The 20,201-nt window shown below is 44.4% G+C and overlaps 1 protein-coding gene across 2 annotated transcripts; it reads left to right on the forward strand.

Moving 5' to 3' along the window:
• Positions 1–27: 27 nt before the first annotated feature.
• Positions 28–20,195, forward strand: LOC116291488 (uncharacterized). 2 transcript variants are annotated; one of them, XM_089028648.1, is made up of 4 exons: positions 30–263; positions 1,414–1,524; positions 2,104–2,196; positions 19,233–20,195. In XM_089028648.1, the coding sequence occupies exons 1-4, from the start codon at positions 179–181 to the stop codon at positions 19,604–19,606; spliced, it is 663 nt and encodes a 220-aa protein (XP_088884774.1). In that variant the 5' UTR covers positions 30–178; the 3' UTR covers positions 19,607–20,195. The 2 variants fall into 2 exon arrangements, with proteins under 2 accessions (XP_088884775.1, XP_088884774.1); XM_089028649.1 differs by lacking the exon at positions 2,104–2,196 and having other exon boundaries at positions 28–263.
• Positions 20,196–20,201: the final 6 nt, after the last annotated feature.

Genomic DNA, 20,201 nt, shown 5'->3' on the forward strand with positions numbered 1-20,201 from the left:
TTGACTGGGCTTCCTGTGTAGAATATGTTTGTTCATATCATGAGTCATGTGATGTCGTCACAGCACGCGCGCATCTGCCAGGTCCGTACTGTATCTTAGAGATCTTGATCTTATCTTGGAGGAAGAGTCAGATATATAGATATACCAGTAAATTGTTTACTCTTCCCATCACCTCACTATGGATATTCGTGTCTTCTTTTCTCTTTTTGTCTTGGTGTTGGTTGGTTTTGTGTTGATGGCTGAGGCCCGTCCGTCACTACAAAGTAAGTTGTTGAGATTGCATCTCTTTGTAATGATTAACATTCTCAACATCGACTTATCTGGAAATCAATTATTTGGATATTATAATATTATGTTTATGTATCATATAAATCAGTGGGTAGATGTGCCTTTGATGGATCAGTGTTGTACACATAGCGTGTCAGTGTTGTAGTGTTGTTTACAATTTGTTAATCATGAACCATCATTAAACATCGCGGCTACCAGATCGCGGGTCAGTCTATTCCTGTAAACCCAAACTATATTTCGATGCCATTCTATTTTTATGGATTAAAATATTTAAAGTTTAATCAGTAATTACCTGATCGATCTCGACGATGAAACGATAGCTGAAAATAACTTCCGTTTAGTGAAGTAAACAAGTCGATTCATGCTGAGAGAGGTCTTCTATTTATTCATCCGATAATTAAGAGCTTCTTCGATGCACGGAGGGAGAGACAGGGGCGATAAATACCGCCAGCATAAGCCACAGGAAACTTAAACAACTGTTGTTTATCGTGAACTGAATCAAGTGTTACCTCCCCCCCCCCCCCCCCCCCCCCCGTTCCATAGTTTTATAAAGAATATAGTTGGGTTAACTGTGGGCTACCTGTGTGTTCTTCTTTACAGGTCGTCTGTCTGTCCAGCCTAATGGCTGTTTTTGTATATCATGTAGTTGGGTTACCTATGTGTTCTTCTTTACAGGTCGTCTGTCTGTCCAGCCTAATGGCTGTTTTTGTATATCATGTAGTTGAGTTACCTGTGTGTTCTTCTTCACAGGTTGTCTGTCTGTCCAGCCTAATGGCTGTTTTTGTATATCATGTAGTTGAGTTAGCTGTGTGTTCTTCTTCACAGGTTGTCTGTCTGTCCAGCCTGATGGCTGTTTTTGTATATCATGTAGTTGGGTTAGCTGTGTGTTCTTCTTCACAGGTTGTCTGTCTGTCCAGCCTGATGGCTGTTTTTGTATATCATGTAGTTGGGTTACCTGTGTGTTCTTCTTCACAGGTTGTCTGTCTGTCCAGCCTGATGGCTGTTTTTGTATATCATGTAGTTGGGTTACCTGTGTGTTCTTCCTTACAGGTTGTCTGTCTGTCCAGCCTGATGGCTGTTTTTGTATATCATGTAGTTGGGTTAGCTGTGTGTTCTTCTCTACAGGTCGTCTGTCTGTCCAGCCTAATGGCTGTTCGTGTAACAAACAAACTGAAGAATGCGGATGCTGTGCTCATATCAAGTTCGATGTTCTGCATGTTAAAGTGGATGACGATGGTTGGTATATAGTTGAGTTTGGTGCGAAAGAAATTTTGTTTCGAATTTTGTCGATATGAAATGTGCATGTTGTCAAGGGCAACAACACTTATAATCACCGTACCCGTGCTTTATTGCCAGTGACGTTAGTAATATGCTTGCTTCCTATTGAATAATAGACGATGACGTTGCACCTGACAACATGCACATTTCATTGACAACTGACTTCGTGACAAAACGTCTGTGGCGGCAAATTCAACTGAGGCGTAGTATTTACGGGCTTGTGTCTTTCATATTTTGGATGATTTGGATGATTTTGCAAAGTAAACATATTTAAACACTTTTAGGAAAGAAATGAAGGTAATAACAAAACTCTTCCCTGACGGAAGTAAATTGTGCGTTTTCCAAACGTGTTGCTCCCGCGAGCAAACTGGACTCAAATATTTACCCATAGTCCATTGTTCGTTGAAACAAACCTGGTAGCAAAAGACATAAATAATAAAAAATAGTGGGATTAACAGTGGATTCCACAGAGTGGCTGTTCTTCCACTAGATTAAGGAGATATACAAAATAACACTATGTGGAATGTTTGATTTTAGCATGTGTCAACATCACGTACCTACCAAAACAGTACGGACTGTCGCTGACATTTGCCTGGAATGGGAAAATAATCTTCAACGAAACGGTGTCTGGTAGGTTCTTCAGTAGTATAGGGAATGGGGGTTCCAGCGCAATCTCAACACGGGGCAAGACCCGTGTCAAAAATCCACCTACGGACGACCCCCACTCCAAGTGTGGTTGAGGGCAACAGCGCACTTAAATATGTTAGTCTATATATGGAGTGCGAAGATTGTAAAGAGTTTGCTTATGATTTCTGTGTAAAGTGCTTGAAACCCAAGTTTGTACCTACTAAGCCAAATAAGTATATTTGTTGTGGTAAGAAAATGCGAATAGAAGACGACACGTCAGCACAGTGTTACGAGTGTGGTAAGAATATTCGTAATGCCGTACCAAATGCTACCAGAGAGCAGTATTACGCCAATGGAGGTCGTAAGAAAACGCCATATAAGAGAATAAAATACTTCAGGGACTGGATGAGTCATATCCAAGGTTTACATCCGATATATTTAGACAACGAAGTAAAGAAGAAAATCATAGACCATTTAGAAGAGCCAACCCCACAAAGCCTACGGAAGACATTGAAAAAATTAAAACTAGGGAAATATTACAAAGCTATTCCCTATCTTTTGTCTGAAATTACCGGTAAGTCTATTCCTGAGGTTTCTGATATGAGCAGAGCCGAGTGGATGTTTTGTCGGCTGAATAAGGATATTCCTTATTACCCCGACGTAATTTACGAAATATTTTACAAAATAGACCCCAGCCACCCCCTATTAGGATGGATTCCGAGAAGATAGTGAATCTTATGCCATAAGATGAGCGAATAGCATAAATCTTATGCCATAAGATGAGCGAATAGCATAAATCTTATGCCATAAGATGAGCGAATAGCATAAATCTTATGCCATAAGATGAGTAATTAGCATAAATCTTATGGCATAAGATTACGCGTAATTTCTAGACTGACGTTCGATATGTAAATAGAATCCCGTCACGATATTTACTGAGCAAGCTTTTTTTGAAGCTCTTCTTTCGCTTCTTGGTAGATCTTTTTGCGAGATTCCTCGGAAAGATCTTTTACGATTGTTTTTTTATTCCTTATGTCCGACTTTAATTTCTCGTATTTGTCTTCTTCGGCCAGAATAAGCGAAAATTCTACATCATCTATCTTTCTGTCACGCAAAGCCTTTGAGACAAGATCGGTAATTGTATTTACTTTAGCCCTTGACAGGGCTATTGTCGTGTCATGCTTGGATATTTTGCTTGACAACTGTTTCATAATACCCGTAGCAACAGCCGAAATAATACCACAAGCTGCCCCAACGCCGGCCAAAGGAACTCCAACAATTATTCCCGGCCCAGTAAGCGAAGTAGCAACGCCGGAGCCCGTTAACACAACAGATATGGACCCTGAAGTTATCGCAATCTTATGTAGCGTACTCCGGGCTCTGACGTATTTCTTCCTAACTTTTTCGTAGTGTTTTGCCTGCCCTTCCAAGTAAGCCAGGATTAAATTTGCTTTATTGAGCCTGAAGTTTTCGGCATTCATTTCGTTAGGTTCCGTTATTGGTGCCGTAGTGTGATAATTGGGAACATCTGGGTACAACTGAGGTGCTGATGGTATAACATCCATTATATATACTAATGTACGACGCTTTTGGGAATGATATTGAGGAGCAGCCACATCACGACAACCGGGATTACTGGAACTGGAGGGCCTTTAGGAAGATGTTTCCGCATGCAGACCCTAGTAAGTTCGAAAGAAGACCCGATGGGATTTACTATAACGGCTCTAGGATGTACAGCAATGCGGACTTGGAGCCAAAGCATCCTAAGATTTTACAACCAAAACCCGAGCATAAAGAAAGGCAACCTAATTTTCCAGAGAATCTATTGCCGGCAACCCAGAATTACCCATTTTACGACAACAAAGGTGGAGCGAATGACTTTGCTAAGATGGTTACCTCCTTAGAAATCCCCGTGGGTCCTACGACTTTCAAGACAAAGGTCAGAGACATCTTTAGAGAAACTGCCATGAAACATACCTCAGGGAAAGAATCCAGAGAATGGTTATCAGGTCCCAACATGCGGTATTGGCCGCAGCAGTTAAACTTTGCCGTCTGGGCTGCTACTAAAGGATGCGGTATAGCCGCGGATATGTTCCATATTCCTTTCCTGCGATTTCATGTTGCTTTTACTATTCGTAGGATATTGTTTGAGTTAGGAGCGCCGCTTCCTAGTGACACTATCTTTAACCCGAAGGATAACAAATATGACAAAGTCGCATGGGAGCGATTAAGGAATGAGTTTAAGCTTACCAACCCCGATTTTCGTAACAAAGAGGGTACCGCCCATGGTTTAGGAGAGACTTACACCTATGCTTCGTATGTTGGTGCCAGCATAGAAACGCCGGGCATGGGGTATCCTAGCTCTTACGAATTCTCGGACTTAGGAGGCAGCGGAACGAAGGGTAATTTAATTTACTACATAGAAAGCAAAGAAAAGTATCCTTGGGCGCCTTTCTTTGCCGCAAAGGGCATTGGACTGAAAAACCTAGCAAGGATTAATCGAAGCATCGAAGCCTTTGTTTACTGCATTCTAGGGGCCCAGGTTAGCACTCGCAGCCCCATCGTAGATGCCTCCGGTGCGTCGCAGGAAACGCAACAAGTATTCCTTGTCCTCTTCGAAAGCGCTGTTATCGAGAATGAGATCTCTAAGTCGGTGCAGAGATATCAACTTGCAGTGCAGCAGTCTAAAGTGCGACTGGATTACGCTTTGTCACCTGGTTGTTGGTTAATGCCAAGTAATTTGGTTATTAACGCCAATTCCGTCGTGGGTTACAACAATAAGCTGCAGCGAGCTACCAAGGACATGAAGTTTGGGGGTGAACGACGTGAACTCTGACACTCTTAGAAGCATCCCCCATTTCGTGGAGAAGCCTAAGAAGGAGCACGTAGAAAAGCCCGCACCAAAGAACGTAAAGAAGAAGCCCAAAAAGAAGGTCCTGCCTACAATACCCGAGGAATATGACCATAACTTATTAAAAGCCGGCTTAGCAGCTGCAAGCATTGGTCTGAGCTATTATATATGGCGATGAACAACCCCTACGTAGCTGGAGTAGATTGTGTCTATACGACTTACACAGGCGAGAAAAAATAAACCCAGGCATCTTGGGTTGATGTCACCGGAATGTCTGTAGACTTGAACTACTCAGGAAAGAAGTTGATAATATGCAGCATTTGCATTGGCACGAGCAGCCACGCCAACGTGGGCTTTAGGTTCCTGGATGACAACGGCATACTGCAGCCTATGCGCGCGAAGACAAACAACAGGGAGCCTGTACATTTCTCCGTAGAACCAAATGCTAGTAGCGCCGAGAATTTATCGGTTTGGACTTTTCATATGGTTACCGATTGCCATGGGAAGGTAAAATTACAAATACGCGTAGATGACACCGGGAGCGTTTGCGTAAATAGTATAGAAAATCAAAGGGATGAAAGATATAATCACGCAACTATTAGCACTTTATCGGTAATGAGTCTCTAGTATATATGAACCCACACGCGAAGGAAGATTGGTTTCTTTATTATTTGAAGGAAAAGGTGTACTTACACAATGACGATTGGGTTGACACTGGATTGTGGGTGGAGGCTGGAGGTTTAGCATTGATTATATGTAATATTCACGTTAGCGTGAAGGAGGAACACGCCATTGGGTTTAGAATTGTTGATGAGGATAACCACCCATTACTACCTTACAGGGTAAAAAAGAATAATAGGGATCCAGCTCATTTTTCATACGAACCCGGAGATACTCTAGATGATATAGCGTTGATAACTTTTCATATGATAGTTAATTGTCGATACGCAAAGCTTCAGATTAATACTTACGCGGAAAGCAATTTTAACATTTACATTTTGATAAATGCTGTTGCATCACAATCCTCTATACCGGGTAATTCTGCTTATAATCATAAACCCATTTCTACTATGACTGCCATACCCCTAGTCCCGCATTACCAAGGCGGCGCGAATACTATCTTTACTTATCCCCAGTCGAGAACACCTCGGATGCCTGACGACGATTATAAGCCGCCAGTAATACACAAGGATAAGATCAACCCCGCATCTTCTTCAAAAGGACCACGCCGATAGCTACGACCAAGATCCAAATGTTATTCCCCACGAACTTCAACAGTTCTCCGCCGGCCCTAAGTGCCAAGGAAACAACCGAACCCAGCAGCCCAGGAAGACCGGCTGCCATCTTTTTTCCCAAGTCCGTCAGCCCATTGCCTAATTTCTTTACGCCCGCGCCCGTTGCCTTAAGTGAGTTAAGGATGACTCCTACTACGGTACTAATAGCGACCGCAAATGCCAGTGGAACGCCATACTTCAAAAGGGCTCTTTTTACCTTTTCCTTGGTGGTAAGCCCCAGCTCCTTTTCCAGGTTTTCCTTTTGCGCCCGTAATTCCGCAAGGCGCACCTCTAGATCTTCTGTTTCCCTTTGGGCAGCCTCCCTTTCCTCTTCCGTACGAGTTTGGTCCTCGATTACTTCTCGCTGCCGCTCTATTTGCCCCTCCAGGTCTTCGATGGCCTGATCTCTTTGCCGGATTTGTTCCTCCTTAGTATTGATTTCAGCCATTAACCGCCGCCTTTCCACCAAAGAGCCAGCTATGGTGGTTTGCAGGTTATCGGTATCGTCTTTAATTAAGTCTAACTCTTGCAGGGCGAGGTTAAGAGCCCTTTGAGTTTGATTTCTTTCACGTCGAATTTGGGTTCTTTGGTCTACCAGCTCCCTTATTTCTTGATTTTTAAATTCGACCTCCCTCCTATGCGCGTCGGCAAGCCGCTGGTTTTGCTTCATGTATTCCTCCTCCCTTTCTTCCAACGTTTCCCGCAGCGCTTCCGCTGAGGCGCCAGAGCTTTGGGCTTCTCCTAAGTCCTCCCGTGCTTTGTCTAATTCGCGCAGGGCCTGATCCACCTGATTTCCTATTTCTTTTATTCTTTCATCTTGATGGGCGGACTTCTTTTCAGCATCGGCAAGTAGCTGACCTTGCTTTGCATATTCTACATCTTTTTCTCTTAACTCCCTTTGCAGATCCGCGGCACGTTTTTCCGCGTTGGTCCTTTCGGTTAAGTTGTGCAGCCTTTCTAACAGGCTTCTAGTAGCACGCTGAAAGCCTCTTAATCTCAAGACGTCACCCCTAACGTTGCCCTCCTCATCAAAGAGGTTTTGCGGTTTTGTCCAGCGGTCTTTGTCGGGAAATCTTAAGTCTTGGACGCTTATGAGGACTTTGTTTCCCTTTTCCGTGAGCTTTACGTCGTCAGCATCGAAGTTGTCGTAGCGCAGCTCTAGCTCCCGCGCTGCCCACTCTACGGTTTCCCGCGCGGCTGCTTCCGGCTCGCCCATGTTTTGAAGCTCTATGTGCTCACGCGGAAACGTGTACTCGCGTGCTTTGGGATGTCTTAGGGCCTTTGCAATCCTATCCCTTAGGGAATCGTCGACTTGTTGGGTGGGAAGCAGCGGTTCTTCATCACCGTCGTTAATGTCAGCCTGACCTTCCTCAGTGGTGGGATCGAAGTCGGGGTCTGTTCCTTCTACTTCCATTATATATGATAAGCTCAAAGTTAAATCCCAACGTATTACCTAAGCAGGTTGGCGGACTGAAAGCAGAACGCACCTTTCACCGGGTCACATTCACGCCATCCAGCGCTAAGCCAGGGGAAACCCTGTACGTAGGCGTGCCCCGCCTAACGGATAACCTAGTCTTAGTTCCTGGCACCTTGGCGTTAAGGTTTGACCTAGCGGTGCAGTCAAGCCCCACAGACGAAAGGATTATCGTTAACAACGTGGGTCGCAACATTGTTTCTAAGATGCGCGTAAAGTTCGCCGGGGAATCGCTATTAGATTTGAATAGGTACGATCTGTATACCACCTATAAGGATCTATGGTTAACAGCATTTGACCGCGCGCAAAGGATAGAGCAGGGAATTGGTAGTGTCATTCTACGTAAGGTCCGCACACCTACGAAAACGCAACCTACTGACGGCAGCGGAGAAACCGCAGTGGCAGACGCAAAGCGAATAAAGACCGCCTATGGTAGCAAGTATGTCATACCATTAGACTTTGAAGTAATCACGAATCACGGTGTGTATTACCCAAGACAGTTATCCGAGTTACAGTTTGAAGTAACTTTAGCAGATGCTAATAACATCATTGGTGGGCTAAGCACTGCACTTACCACGACAACCCCATACTCTATTACCAACTTAGAGCTACAGTATGAGACCGTGTACAGCGAAGAGCTGGCCCGTAGCGCTGGCATGGAATACAGCGCCGGAAAGGCATTCCTTTACGACCACGTAGTAATGTATAAGACGTTTAGCTTCTTGGATAAGACGGATGAGGTTATCAACCAAAGCATTAACCTCCCCCGAAGAAGTCTCACGGGGTTAATGTTGGTGTTTGCCAAACCCTACGAGGCCAGTAAGCGCGACTCCGAAGCCTTTCACAACCCCAACATTACTAACGTAGGGGTCAACATAAACGGCGTTCCAAACAAGGTCTACTCGCAGGGGATAAAGCCCGCAGACGTGTACAGAGAGGCCATGCGCAAGTTTGGCGACCAAATTAGCCCTGAGGAATTCTTTAAGGACAAATATGCGTTATGGATTGACATGCGCACCATTAACGACGAAGACCTACATGGTCAGGGTTTACGTCTAGTAAATACGCAGGACGGCATAACATTGGAGATCAAACGCACCAAGAATGCCTCCGCGGGCGACGGCGATAAGATAAACTGCTACGTCTTCGTCGTCTCAGACGCGCAACTGAGCGTAGAAATGAATCAGCTAAAGAGCGTTGCATATTAATGTTAAAATATTTCTTAAATATACAATGCTTCGCGTATTTGAAAACAACGACACGAAACTGCAATGCATAGTGCAAGGCGACAAATTATACTTTAAAGCCCGCGAGGTTGCTTTGAGTTTGGGTTACAGTAACACCAGGGATGCAATCGGAAGACATGTTTCCCCAGAAAACCGGTTCTTAAGGGAAAACATAAGGGGTGTCGGTCAGGTCGACACCCTTAATGAACAGCCACATTCCAGGTATTTAAATGAAGAAGGTCTCTATGAGTTAATATTTGGGTCTCAGTTAGAAGAAGCAAAGAAGTTTCGTAAATGGGTCCTAGGAGATGTACTGCCGGCCCTTAGGAAAACCGGGGAATATGCTATTAACAAACGCTTTGACACCCCAAATAAGTTGGTCTTTAAGATCGAAAACGAATCCGACCTGCATTTTAAAGTAGTCGATTACATACGCAGATTTCACCACAGAATTCTCCTAGCGCCCGGCCTAGGAGAACTACAGGATTCTGCAAAAAAGCGCATCGTGTGCTGGAAGAAAGGCTACAAACGTGGTCAGCCTGACCTCCTCATCTTAAACGCCCATAAAAAATACCGGGGATTCGTCATAGAATTAAAGACCCCGAAAGGAAACGGCGTCCTCTCCGCAGACCAAAGTCGGTTGATTTCCCAGTATGACCTTAATGGCTTTAAGACAATGGTCTCCAACGACTATGACGTCCTCTGCAGGGCTATAGACGAATACTCCGCGGGCATTAGAATTCCTTGTAAGTGGTGTATAAAGCGTTTTAAGACACCTGAAACTTTAACAACGCATTTAAAAATATTTCATAGATATAATGCGACTTAACTTAATCCACTGGCGCGACCTGGATCATGGTAAAGCATACGAAATAAAAAATTACGTCCACTTTGAGGAATTAGACCGCCTACGATTGGTCTTAAAGGACGACGTAGGCCAGGAATATTCCCTTTGGGTGCCGGATTGCGTGCGGTATGTCCTCCAAGGTGAGGAATACACCCATTTACGCAGTTATGGTAAGGTCGACGGCCGTTGGAAGTTTGACATCGAACGGAATAAGGAGGTTAATCCTCTTTGTGATTAAGTGCATCCGCTAGGGTGCGGTGTGCCTTAGGGTCGGCAAAGCACCAATGGTCGTCAAAGGCGTCTTCTAAGAATACCCTGCCACAATAAAGGCAGGAGTATTTTTTCTCCTTATGGGGGATTATGCAGTCAGCAGCAGGTTCACAAGTAATACAGTCCATATATTGAAAGGGTGATTAGAAGGCGGCTGCGTAGGCTAGCATATACCTTTAAAAGGGGTCCTTATTTTTATTGTTGTTTTGTTGATGATACTTAACAAACAACAAGAAAAATAAAGTCGTATTTCGAGACTCTTTGCACAAGTCATACTTTACTACCTAGGAATATGAATCGACGTCTTTTGGGACACGAAAAGAGGTCTATGCCTTATTTGTTCTTAGTGCGCAACCTCCTTTAAAAGGGGTCCTTATTTTTATTGTTGTTTTGTTGATGATACTTAACAAACAACAATAAAAATAAGATCAGGATTTGAGACTCTTTGCACAAACCTATCTTACTATCTTAGGTCCCCTTTCTAACTTCTACGGGCTTTCCTTGCCGCCTCGTTACTGGCATGCCAAGCATCAAAGCGATCTAAGTACTCTTTAAAACCGCCTTGACCCTCATACAAACACTGCCAAATATGTTGACCGCTCCTTTGACAGCCGCAGCGCTCACAAGTTGCCTCCCAATATTTCCTATCTTCCCACCTTACACCTTCTACGAGGTCAAACTCCGCAAACGTTTCGTCTATTTCTTTCTTCCTTTGCGTTAACTCTTTCGTGGTGTCAACCGGACAACATCGGGCGGCAACGTCACCGTGCTCCTCACATGCTACGCCCAGCAGATCGTAATTACCAAGGCATCTATGTCGGTGCCAGACGTCGGTAACGTCCTCGTCGCAGCGCACGCATACATTCTTTAAACAAACCCTTCTGCTACGATGGTACTCCAACGCCTGCGCGCTGCTAAACTGCTTATCACAGTCCTCGCAAACGGTAACGTTGTTTACTTCCTTACTGCATACCCGTCTTTCGACGTGATATTGCAATCTTTGCTTGCTGCTGAACTCCCTTTCACATTGCTTGCACTTCATTATAACTAAGTGTTATTTAAGCCTTATAAGGGATACTTAATAAAGTCCTGCACGCTTTCTTTTGCCCAACCGGCCATCGTCAAAAGCGCACCAAACCTTTCCGCGCGCTTCAGACCGCACATTTCATCGTACAATTCCTGCACGCGCTCTTTCAGCCGATCGATCTCCTCCCTTTGCATTTCTATGGTGTCTCTTTTATCTTTTGCGTCGGCGACAATTCTTTGCACTGCTTCCACTGGCTCCATCTATATATCTAGTAAAAATCCCTGTGATTTTCTAAAATATAAATGAACCCAGATCACATGCCTTGTAACGTCTGATAGTAGGACCCACCGGCTGCGGAAAGACCCAATTCGTGGTAGAGCAGCTATTAGGACCCTTTAGATACCGCTTTGACTACATAGTGCTATTATGCCCCACCTACGTGAATAACCGCACCTGGACGGGCATAGGAGTGAAAGACGACGACTTCTTCGTAGATATCTTAGACCCTAACGAGTTATCCAGCCATTTGAAGTTTTGGCACAAACAATTCCCCAAGAATACGCAGACTTTACTCATATTGGACGACATTGCCTGCGGGGACGACGTAAAAAGACGCACTTCGGAGTTGGTGAAGCTTGCCTTTAGCGGTAGGCATGACAATATTAGCGTTTGGTTGCTTTCCCAGCAGCTTACCAGCGTCTCTAAACCCTTTAGGGAAAACATAGGCTCCCTGGTCGTATTTTATACTCCGAGCCGTAGTGATCTGGAAACCATTCTCTCTGACTACGGCGGTGAGATAAGCAAGGAACAGTTACACGAATACATGCGGCATTTAAAAACGCACCAACATTCCAAAATGATCTTCTCTTTGAGGTTTCCGTATTCCATTAACATATATGGACATTGAGCAGCTCTTAGATGAAGTCCCCGCGCAGTTAGACGAAAGTAACCTTAAGGAACAACTTAACATCCTTGTGTCTTCGGGGAAGTGTAAAGAAATGATAGGCAAGGAACTTACCCATGAGCAGGTTAATAAGTTGTCAGAAGAGGAGGTTAAGAAGTTCCATAAGAGGTATGAGGCTGCCCTTGCAAGTAAGACCACGGACGCCGTAGCAGACTCCGCTATCCGACTTGCCACCAAGCTTCTCGGACTTGCGCTGCCCATAGACGACGTGGAGCAACTACAGAAGGACATAAGAGATGACTATGTCATATCCCAAGAACTTAAGATAACCTGCGGGTGGTTGTCTTTGAAGTGCGGTAAGTTAATGGCAGTCGCCTCTGCGGCACTTCACGTAGCTCAGCACGTTGACTTGAAGGAACTTACGGCCTCTTGGAAGGACTTCAAGAAGGACAGAGAAGTCGAAAAGGTCTTCCAGGCAGCACTTGCTGAGGTACCTGATCAAGTCGCCTCAAGTACTTAGTCAAGTCGTCCTTAAGTACTTGGTCAGGTCGCGCCCAGGTTATTTCCAAGTCGTCCTTAAGTACTTAGTCAAGTACTTATCAAGTCCTTCAAGTCCTTAGATATAAATGAGTGAACCAGAGTCGAAGGTAGAGCAGCCCCAAGAGGAGCAAAAGATTACCAAGGTTAAATCTCCGGGCAGAGTCGCTGCCGGAAAGAAGCTCGCGGAGATGAACAGGAAGAACAAAGCCAAAAAGGAAGAAAAGGTGGAGGAAAAAGAAGAGGAATCCTTTATTAATCCTGGGTACGTCATTGGCGCGTTAGGAGTCGCTATAGCAGCAGGCAGCCTCTACTTACAATGGCGGGCAACGAAAAAGGTAGAACCACCAACGTATCGCGCACCTGTGGAACCGGCTGTTAGAAAAAGTAAGATCCCTGAAATGGAGTAGATTTATCACCACGTGCCGTGGCGACCTAGATTTTCCTTCTCGCTCTGTAATATAATGTCAACCGCGTTATTGAAAACTGTTGAAGAAGCAGCTATTATTACTTCCATCGTTGCGGGTATTGGTTGGGTAGGTAAGAAAGTGCTCAAAGAAGACTTTACTGAAGACCCAAGCAAGAGCTTCGCTAATTTTGCTAAAATGACCGCTGCCGTAGGCGGGGCTATCATGGTAAAGGATTACCTACGGAAGGAAAAGTACCTGCCAACGACATAACTCGTGAAAATCCCTGTGATTTTCTAATATATAATGGCTAGCGTGGTCGCAGGTGGAGTTATTGCAGCCTTAGCATTCACTGGAGCTAATTATGGTGGTCAGTATTTAGATAGATTAGTTAGAGGTGATCGCAGCGGAGATTTGGCCGCCGAAAGGAAAAGGCATGATTTAGCGCTGGAGAAATATCAGCGAGACGTGGCGGCTTGGAATGAAAAAAGACAAGCTTACAGGGATTGGTTGGATAAGAATTACCAAGACAAAATGCAGGCGGATAAGAACTTCGAAAATACAGACTACGCCTTTAAGCTCTATGCGCAAGCACACCCCGCGGCATTAACGGGGTTAAAAAGGCCTCAGTTTAAGAATTACTATCAGCCTTCTAAGAAACAAAAAGACAATGAGCTGGTCTTCGTAGGAATCGCAGGGCTGGCGGGAGGCGTAGCTTTGGCGTATCTGCTCTAACGAAGGGAACTGTGTTTCCTGAAATATATGATCGTCTTTTTGGAAAGCGACAAGAATAACTTTACCACTTATCTGAATCCCCCCATCAAAGCCCATAAGGTTAGGCTGGTTAGTTGCTCTTTGTACAATTCTTGGTATAATTTAGTCAATGCCTTGGTCACTGAGCATAAAGGCGGCGGCAATTATCAAGGCGTATTGCTGCCCGATGGACATTACACACCAATCACCCTTGCTAAGGAATTAGCAAAACACGGTTATACGCTCACCACAGGATTGCCGCACGAAATGACCTTCAAACATAATATGCCAAACTATTCAGTAACTTTTGGAAAGTCTGACCCATTGGGATCTTTATTATGTGCCTCAGGTAAGACAATTACCGACACAGCCATACCTGTGAAATGGAAAGTCGCATCCTCTTATGAAGTCTATTGCGACTTGGTCCATAGTTACGACAATGGAGAAAAGTCTTCTCTTATGTCCAAGTTTCTGCCCAAAGGTAATCCATTTGACCTGGTAGAATACACCCCCATTTCTTTGGAATATGATTTGTCTCATTTGGTAGAAAGCATAAACATCACCATCAAAGTGGACGGAAAGACGGTGGATTTTAACGGACGTAAGATCAATCTTGTTTTGGAATTCATATAATGGGCCGCGTAGAGGACAAACTTAAAAGGATTTACTATGGGCCTGAAGGCTATTGGAAAGGAGCGTCGGCTATCAAGAAACTCGCGACCGCGGCCAGGGTATCAGATGAAACGGCTAAGAACTGGCTAAGAAAACAAACCCTCTGGCAGGTTTATCTTCCCGTGCCTAAGTACATTCCCAGGCCCAGCTTTACCGTAAATGCCCCTAATGAAGTTCATCAGGCGGATTTGCTTTTCTTACCGCACGACAGGGTGAGAAAAAAGACCTATAGGTACGCTTTGACCGTAGTTGATATCGCAAGCAGATACAAGGACGCCGAACCCATAACCAGCAAGGATTCTGGGGAAGTCGCAGAAGCCCTAGGTAGGATTTATAAGCGCGTCTTGAAATGGCCTAAGCTGCTGCAAGTGGATGCGGGGACAGAGTTCATGGGCGTGGTTACTAAGACCCTGAAAGACCACGACACTAAGATTAGGAGAGCCGAAGCAGAGTACCACAGGGGTCAGAGCATCGTCGAAAGATTCAATAAGACCTTGGCCGAGCGTCTCTTTGGGTACCAGTATTGGAAAGAGCTGGAAGATCCCTCCAAACGCAACAGGGAATGGACTCAGAGGCTCCCCCAGGTCGTCGCGGCTTTGAACAACGAGGCGGCCAGGGCTACGGGAATGAAACCCAGGGATGCCATAAAAAAGAAACACGTGGAACACAAGTCCTTCGTCAGAAGTTCGAGGGCGGTCTTCCCCCATGAAAAAAAATTAGGTAATGTCACAGTCCGATATCTCTACGGACCGGGTGAATTAGAAGGAGGATCCAAAAGAGCTACGGATCCTAATTGGTCTTTGGAAACTTACCAGATCCGAAGCGTAATAGCTAAGAAGGGTCAGCCCATCTTGTATTATCTTCACGATGGGCCCACACGTGGGTTTGTCATGGAAGAACTGCTTATCGTGTGATGTCCGAATGCTATCGTATGCACTCCGTCATCACACATCCATCGCTTACCGTCAAATGCAGACAGCGACACCTTCTCCTGCGTGACGTTATGTATCTGATGACCATAGCTGCGCAGGCTGTTCATCTTATGCCGCTGTTCCTTGCGTGTTCGTAATACGTTGAGGTAGGACTCGTGCGTAATGTCCTTCTTAACCACGTACTTTTTTACGCCTTTAGCTTTCTTTTCTACGCCGTCTAACTTTAGCACGCTGTACATCTTTGGTTTCAGACCCACGTACTCTACTATGGGTTTTCCTAACATTTCGTCTTTCATCTTCCCAATTACCTTCTTATTCTTCGTAGAGTAAAGGAAGTGCTCCTTCGGGTAACCGCTGGTGTCGTACTCGTCTATGTCGGGGAGGCAGTCTTTGTAAACGTCTTCCGTTTGCACTTCTAGAATTAGGGAGTCGGTGTCTGTGTACAGGAGGCGACAGCGGTCTCCGTACTTTGGCTTAAGCTTATCGTAGTAGAACTCATACATAAGCAGCTTCGATAGATCCAGCACCGTAAAGCCTGTGTAAACGGACTTGTTTAGTAAGAGGTTTGCCCTTTTCATGTGAATCACGTAGAAGTTCAGCATTTCTACGTATCTAACGAAGCCTGGCTGTGACACGTATGCTTCTGCTTCCTCTTTGGTGCTGACTATTTTTACGCTTACGCGCTTGCGGATGTTCTCCATTGTCTTTCCGAACACGCTGTTGTTCATCAGTTTGAAGAGGTTTTTCTCGAAGTCATTTTTCGCTGCGGTACGCTTTTGCGTGTTAAAGTCAATGTAGGGGCGCATCCAGGGTTCCTGCGTGAATTTTAGGACTCTGTGGATCTTCTCTACGCGCATTCCGTGTCGCACGTAGAACTGCAGGTTGCGGTAATGTACCACATACTTCTTCTTATCCATCAGGTTCATAGTTAGTTTCCTGTACGGTTTATAACCAGGGCACATTTGCTTTTGCAGCGGACTTAGCTGCTTAAATGGTATCTCTATCGCTTCTGGTGCTAAGGGGAACTCATTGTGTTCGTCGTGCAGGCGCTCTGGGTACTCCAGATCCACTTCTAAAACGTAACCCTTGTCTTCACTGGATCCCATTCGAAGTCTCTCACAGGTAGGTACTGTGACATTGCCCAACCATAAAGGTTATTCGCATCCAGGTAGTAAATGTATGTGGTTGGTTTCTCTGGGTCGTGCTCTACTAAGGGGTTGTTTGCGCGGGCGTAACGTCGGCTGGGCCCGCATACGCCGCCACGAATACCGTCTTCCATAAACCGATACATGTCGTATTCCGTTAGGAGATCCAACTGCGCATTTGTCTTCTTTAACAAAGCACTCCAGCTGAGCCCAGGAGCCGTGTAGAAATTAGCGGGATCCAATCCGTAATATTCCATAGCCATCTTTCTGAAGCTTTGGAAAACATCTGCAAGCAGCACTACGTCAGACCTTAGGTAGATGTCGTGGTAGTCCCCCATGTTCTCACAGGAGTACTTTTCCCACACGTCTAACGCATGCTGGTACTCCTCATCCTTTATACCGGACTCGTTTAGGATGCTGTAGAAGCGATCTTTGGGTGGTAGGGACTCTTTGAATCGATCCCAGGAATCCATGTATTCATATGGGTAGACTCCTTTCCTTTCCGCGCCATATTGACTGGAAATGGGAAAGTTGGTGTTATACTTTACGAGGTTTGCTAAGGAGTCCGCCATAAACTGCTGCGAATCTAAGAACTTTAGCTTACCCACAGTTACGGACATGTAGCGCTCTTTGTTGTTGGGTATGCATTTGACGTCGGAGCCGTCTGTTCCTTGTAGTAGCAAATGGGAGTCGTAACCGCGGAGGTTGTGAAAGAACACCGGAATCTCCATGTCTGGATTTACTTTGAAGTTTATATTGCATTTCCAATGAGCCGCTCCTCTGTATTTACCAGTGATGTGGCAGTGATCCCTAACCTTATCCACATAGAAATCCTCAACAAATGCTTTGTGGCAGTGAATGCAGTGCGTGGAGGGCTTTCCCGGCTTCTCACCTTTCTTAGCATACTTCCCGCATTTAAAATGAGCTTCTCCTAGATACTTTCCATCTTCATCCCACGCTTTCTTGGCTCGTCTTCCAAACTGAAGAAGCGTATGTTGACAAATGTGGCATTTTTTTGCCTTGTTAAAAGCCTCCTGGTTCTCTTTGGTAAATTCCATCTTCTTTGGACGTCTTAATTGTTCTCTAATCTCCCCCTCCTCTTCTCGCAATGCTTCTAGAAACTCATTAGCTGCGTTCTTACCTCGGTAAATCACAGGAGGGTTTGCTTTACCGTCTGATCTGACTACTATGTAACCAAAGGAGCAGATCTCGTGTAATCCTACCTTATTCGTGGCACCACGTTTCTGCTCTTCCTTAGTTATCAACGCTTCGAAGTCTGCACTTATATCACGTAAGGCACTTGCATCTGATTTTGATGGTTTGCGTATGAAAGCTCTTTGTTGGTGGGCATCTGGATCCGTTGCGCCACTTCTTCGACTCCGCGGCAGATCTCATCGTGTTTCTTTAGGGCATTTAAGGATGTAAATGACAGCAAGCAGCAGTCGCAGAAGTACTTTTTGCCTTTGTGCTTAGTATGTCTGTAGAATAGTCTGCTAATGTGTTTAACCCATGAGTAGTGTCCGCCGTGGTAGAATAAATGTACGCGCTCTCCTTTACTTTTTGACAGAACTAACGGTACTATCGTCTGCTCTCTGACTCCGTAAACGTTAATTGCTAAATCGTTTATTTCCTCAAATATGGGGATGTCTATCAACTGCATGGGAAATTCCACACCATCCCACTCTAAATCATCTGTGGGATACTTACTTGTCCTACAGGGATCCTTCTCTGCTGGATACAGTGCAGACCTGATTGCCCACATAAAGCATCGATTGTCTTCATTCTTCACGTTTACAATAGCCTTCTTCCTTTCTACCCACGTTGGTAGCGGTACGTAACTCCCCCCTCGTATGGGTACGTACCTGGCTATACTTATCTCTATTCCTTCAACCTCCTCTACTGTCCAACCCGATCCTTCTTTCGTGTAGTTAGACAGCGACTCCATTATTGCTTCTAAGGCTTCACTGAGTGACCTATCCAGATTCGTGGATTCTAATATCACTAACGACTTTGATCGCAACATTGCTGTCGTCATTACCTCGTCTTTTGACAAACTTACTTCTACCATTATGCTCGCTTTCAGGGCTCCTAATTCTTCTATACCTTTTCGGAGAGTCCTTTTAACCTTCCTTTCTGACTGACGCCAAAACTGTCTAACGTCAATCTCACCGTTACCGGGTATTGACACCGTGCTGAAGTTGCTTTGGGATTCCATCTATATAATAGGAAATATTTTATACCTAATACCAAGCACTTTTTAGGTCGTCGTAGTCGTACTCACAGTCCTGACAATGCCAAAACAATTTAACCTTAGTCTCAAACTTCTTACCACATCCACAATCATAACTGCTCATACACTTCGTCTTCATTTTCAAATGCTCTTTCAAATCCGCTTCTTTCTTAAAAGTTCTCTTACATTCTTCGCACTCCATATATAGACTAACATATTTAAGTGCGCTGTTGCCCTCAACCACACTTGGAGTGGGGGTCGTCCGTAGGTGGATTTTTGACACGGGTCTTGCCCCGTGTTGAGATTGCGCTGGAACCCCCATTCCCTATACTACTTCTTCCCTCCCTTGCCTACCCCTCACAGTAACTTTTCTATCTAACAATCTAGGCCTTTTCCCGCCAAAACAGACCATTATTTTATACATAAGTGCGCATGCTATTCAGGTCTATTTTACTGGAAAATTGGTGCCAAATAAACTTTTTCGTTTCAGCCACTAACCCTCCACCATTCTGTTTTGGGGTCCCACACGTGAAGTTGCTTGAGGTCTGTATAAGACTGTACAACATATCATATAATAAAGAAAACTTCGGTGGATGTATTGAGTTAGAGCTGGAGGTCCTTCACATCAAGAAAGACTTCCCTTTAGGATGCATCTACAAAAACCAACTTGAAGACCAAAGCAAGTACACCCCACGTGACATCATCACACCACGTGACATCCTCACAACACGTGACATACTACAGTGGATCTTTGCAGTTAAACTGCAAACTGTACGAAGCTCTTTCGGTGAAGTGAAAGAGAGAGTACGTGATGTTCTAGACCGCTCACAGAAAAAGAAAAATAGAGCAGTCATAAATTTTTGAAATGCTCACTGAAAAAGCAATCGTCGTTAAGTTTTTCAAGATGATTTCGCTCGTTTTATATAAAAACAGTTGATATAATTTGTACAGGAAATCGCACGATCTTGAGTACAATTCGTAAATGTATATACAGGTTCGTATTTTGAACGAGCTTTATAAGCTCTTGGACGATACGTGACTAAATAAACTATTGATTGATTGATTGATTGATAGATACGAGTCACGTTTTGAAAGTTTTCAAAGTTGGACGAGCCTTTAGGCTAGTGTAATTTGAGAACTTTCAAAACATCACAAGTATCTATAAATTCTGAACTGTACGAGAAGATTGTGCGATTTTTTGTTCATAATGCACAACAATAAAATTGAGCAACTTAATTAGGACTCTAAAGGGTAGAGGGATTTAATTGTACCCCTTTTGTCAATCAGAATTGAGTAATTTTGCTGAGTGAATTATAATAGATTTAGATAAAGTTTTGCTCGTTGTGATTGGTCGAGCGACCAGTGATTATAAGACGATATTCACTGGTCAAGCGTTGATTTGGCCAATGTTTGCCAGAGATGAAGTATTAAATAAAACGTTTTTTGTAACAAATATTAC

The sequence above is a fragment of the Actinia tenebrosa genome, unplaced genomic scaffold, assembly GCF_029948245.1.
Source record: "Actinia tenebrosa isolate PJP-AT-01 unplaced genomic scaffold, QUT_ActTen_1.0 PGA_scaffold13__45_contigs__length_12533684, whole genome shotgun sequence".
In the NCBI taxonomy this organism is placed as follows: domain Eukaryota; kingdom Metazoa; phylum Cnidaria; class Anthozoa; order Actiniaria; family Actiniidae; genus Actinia; species Actinia tenebrosa.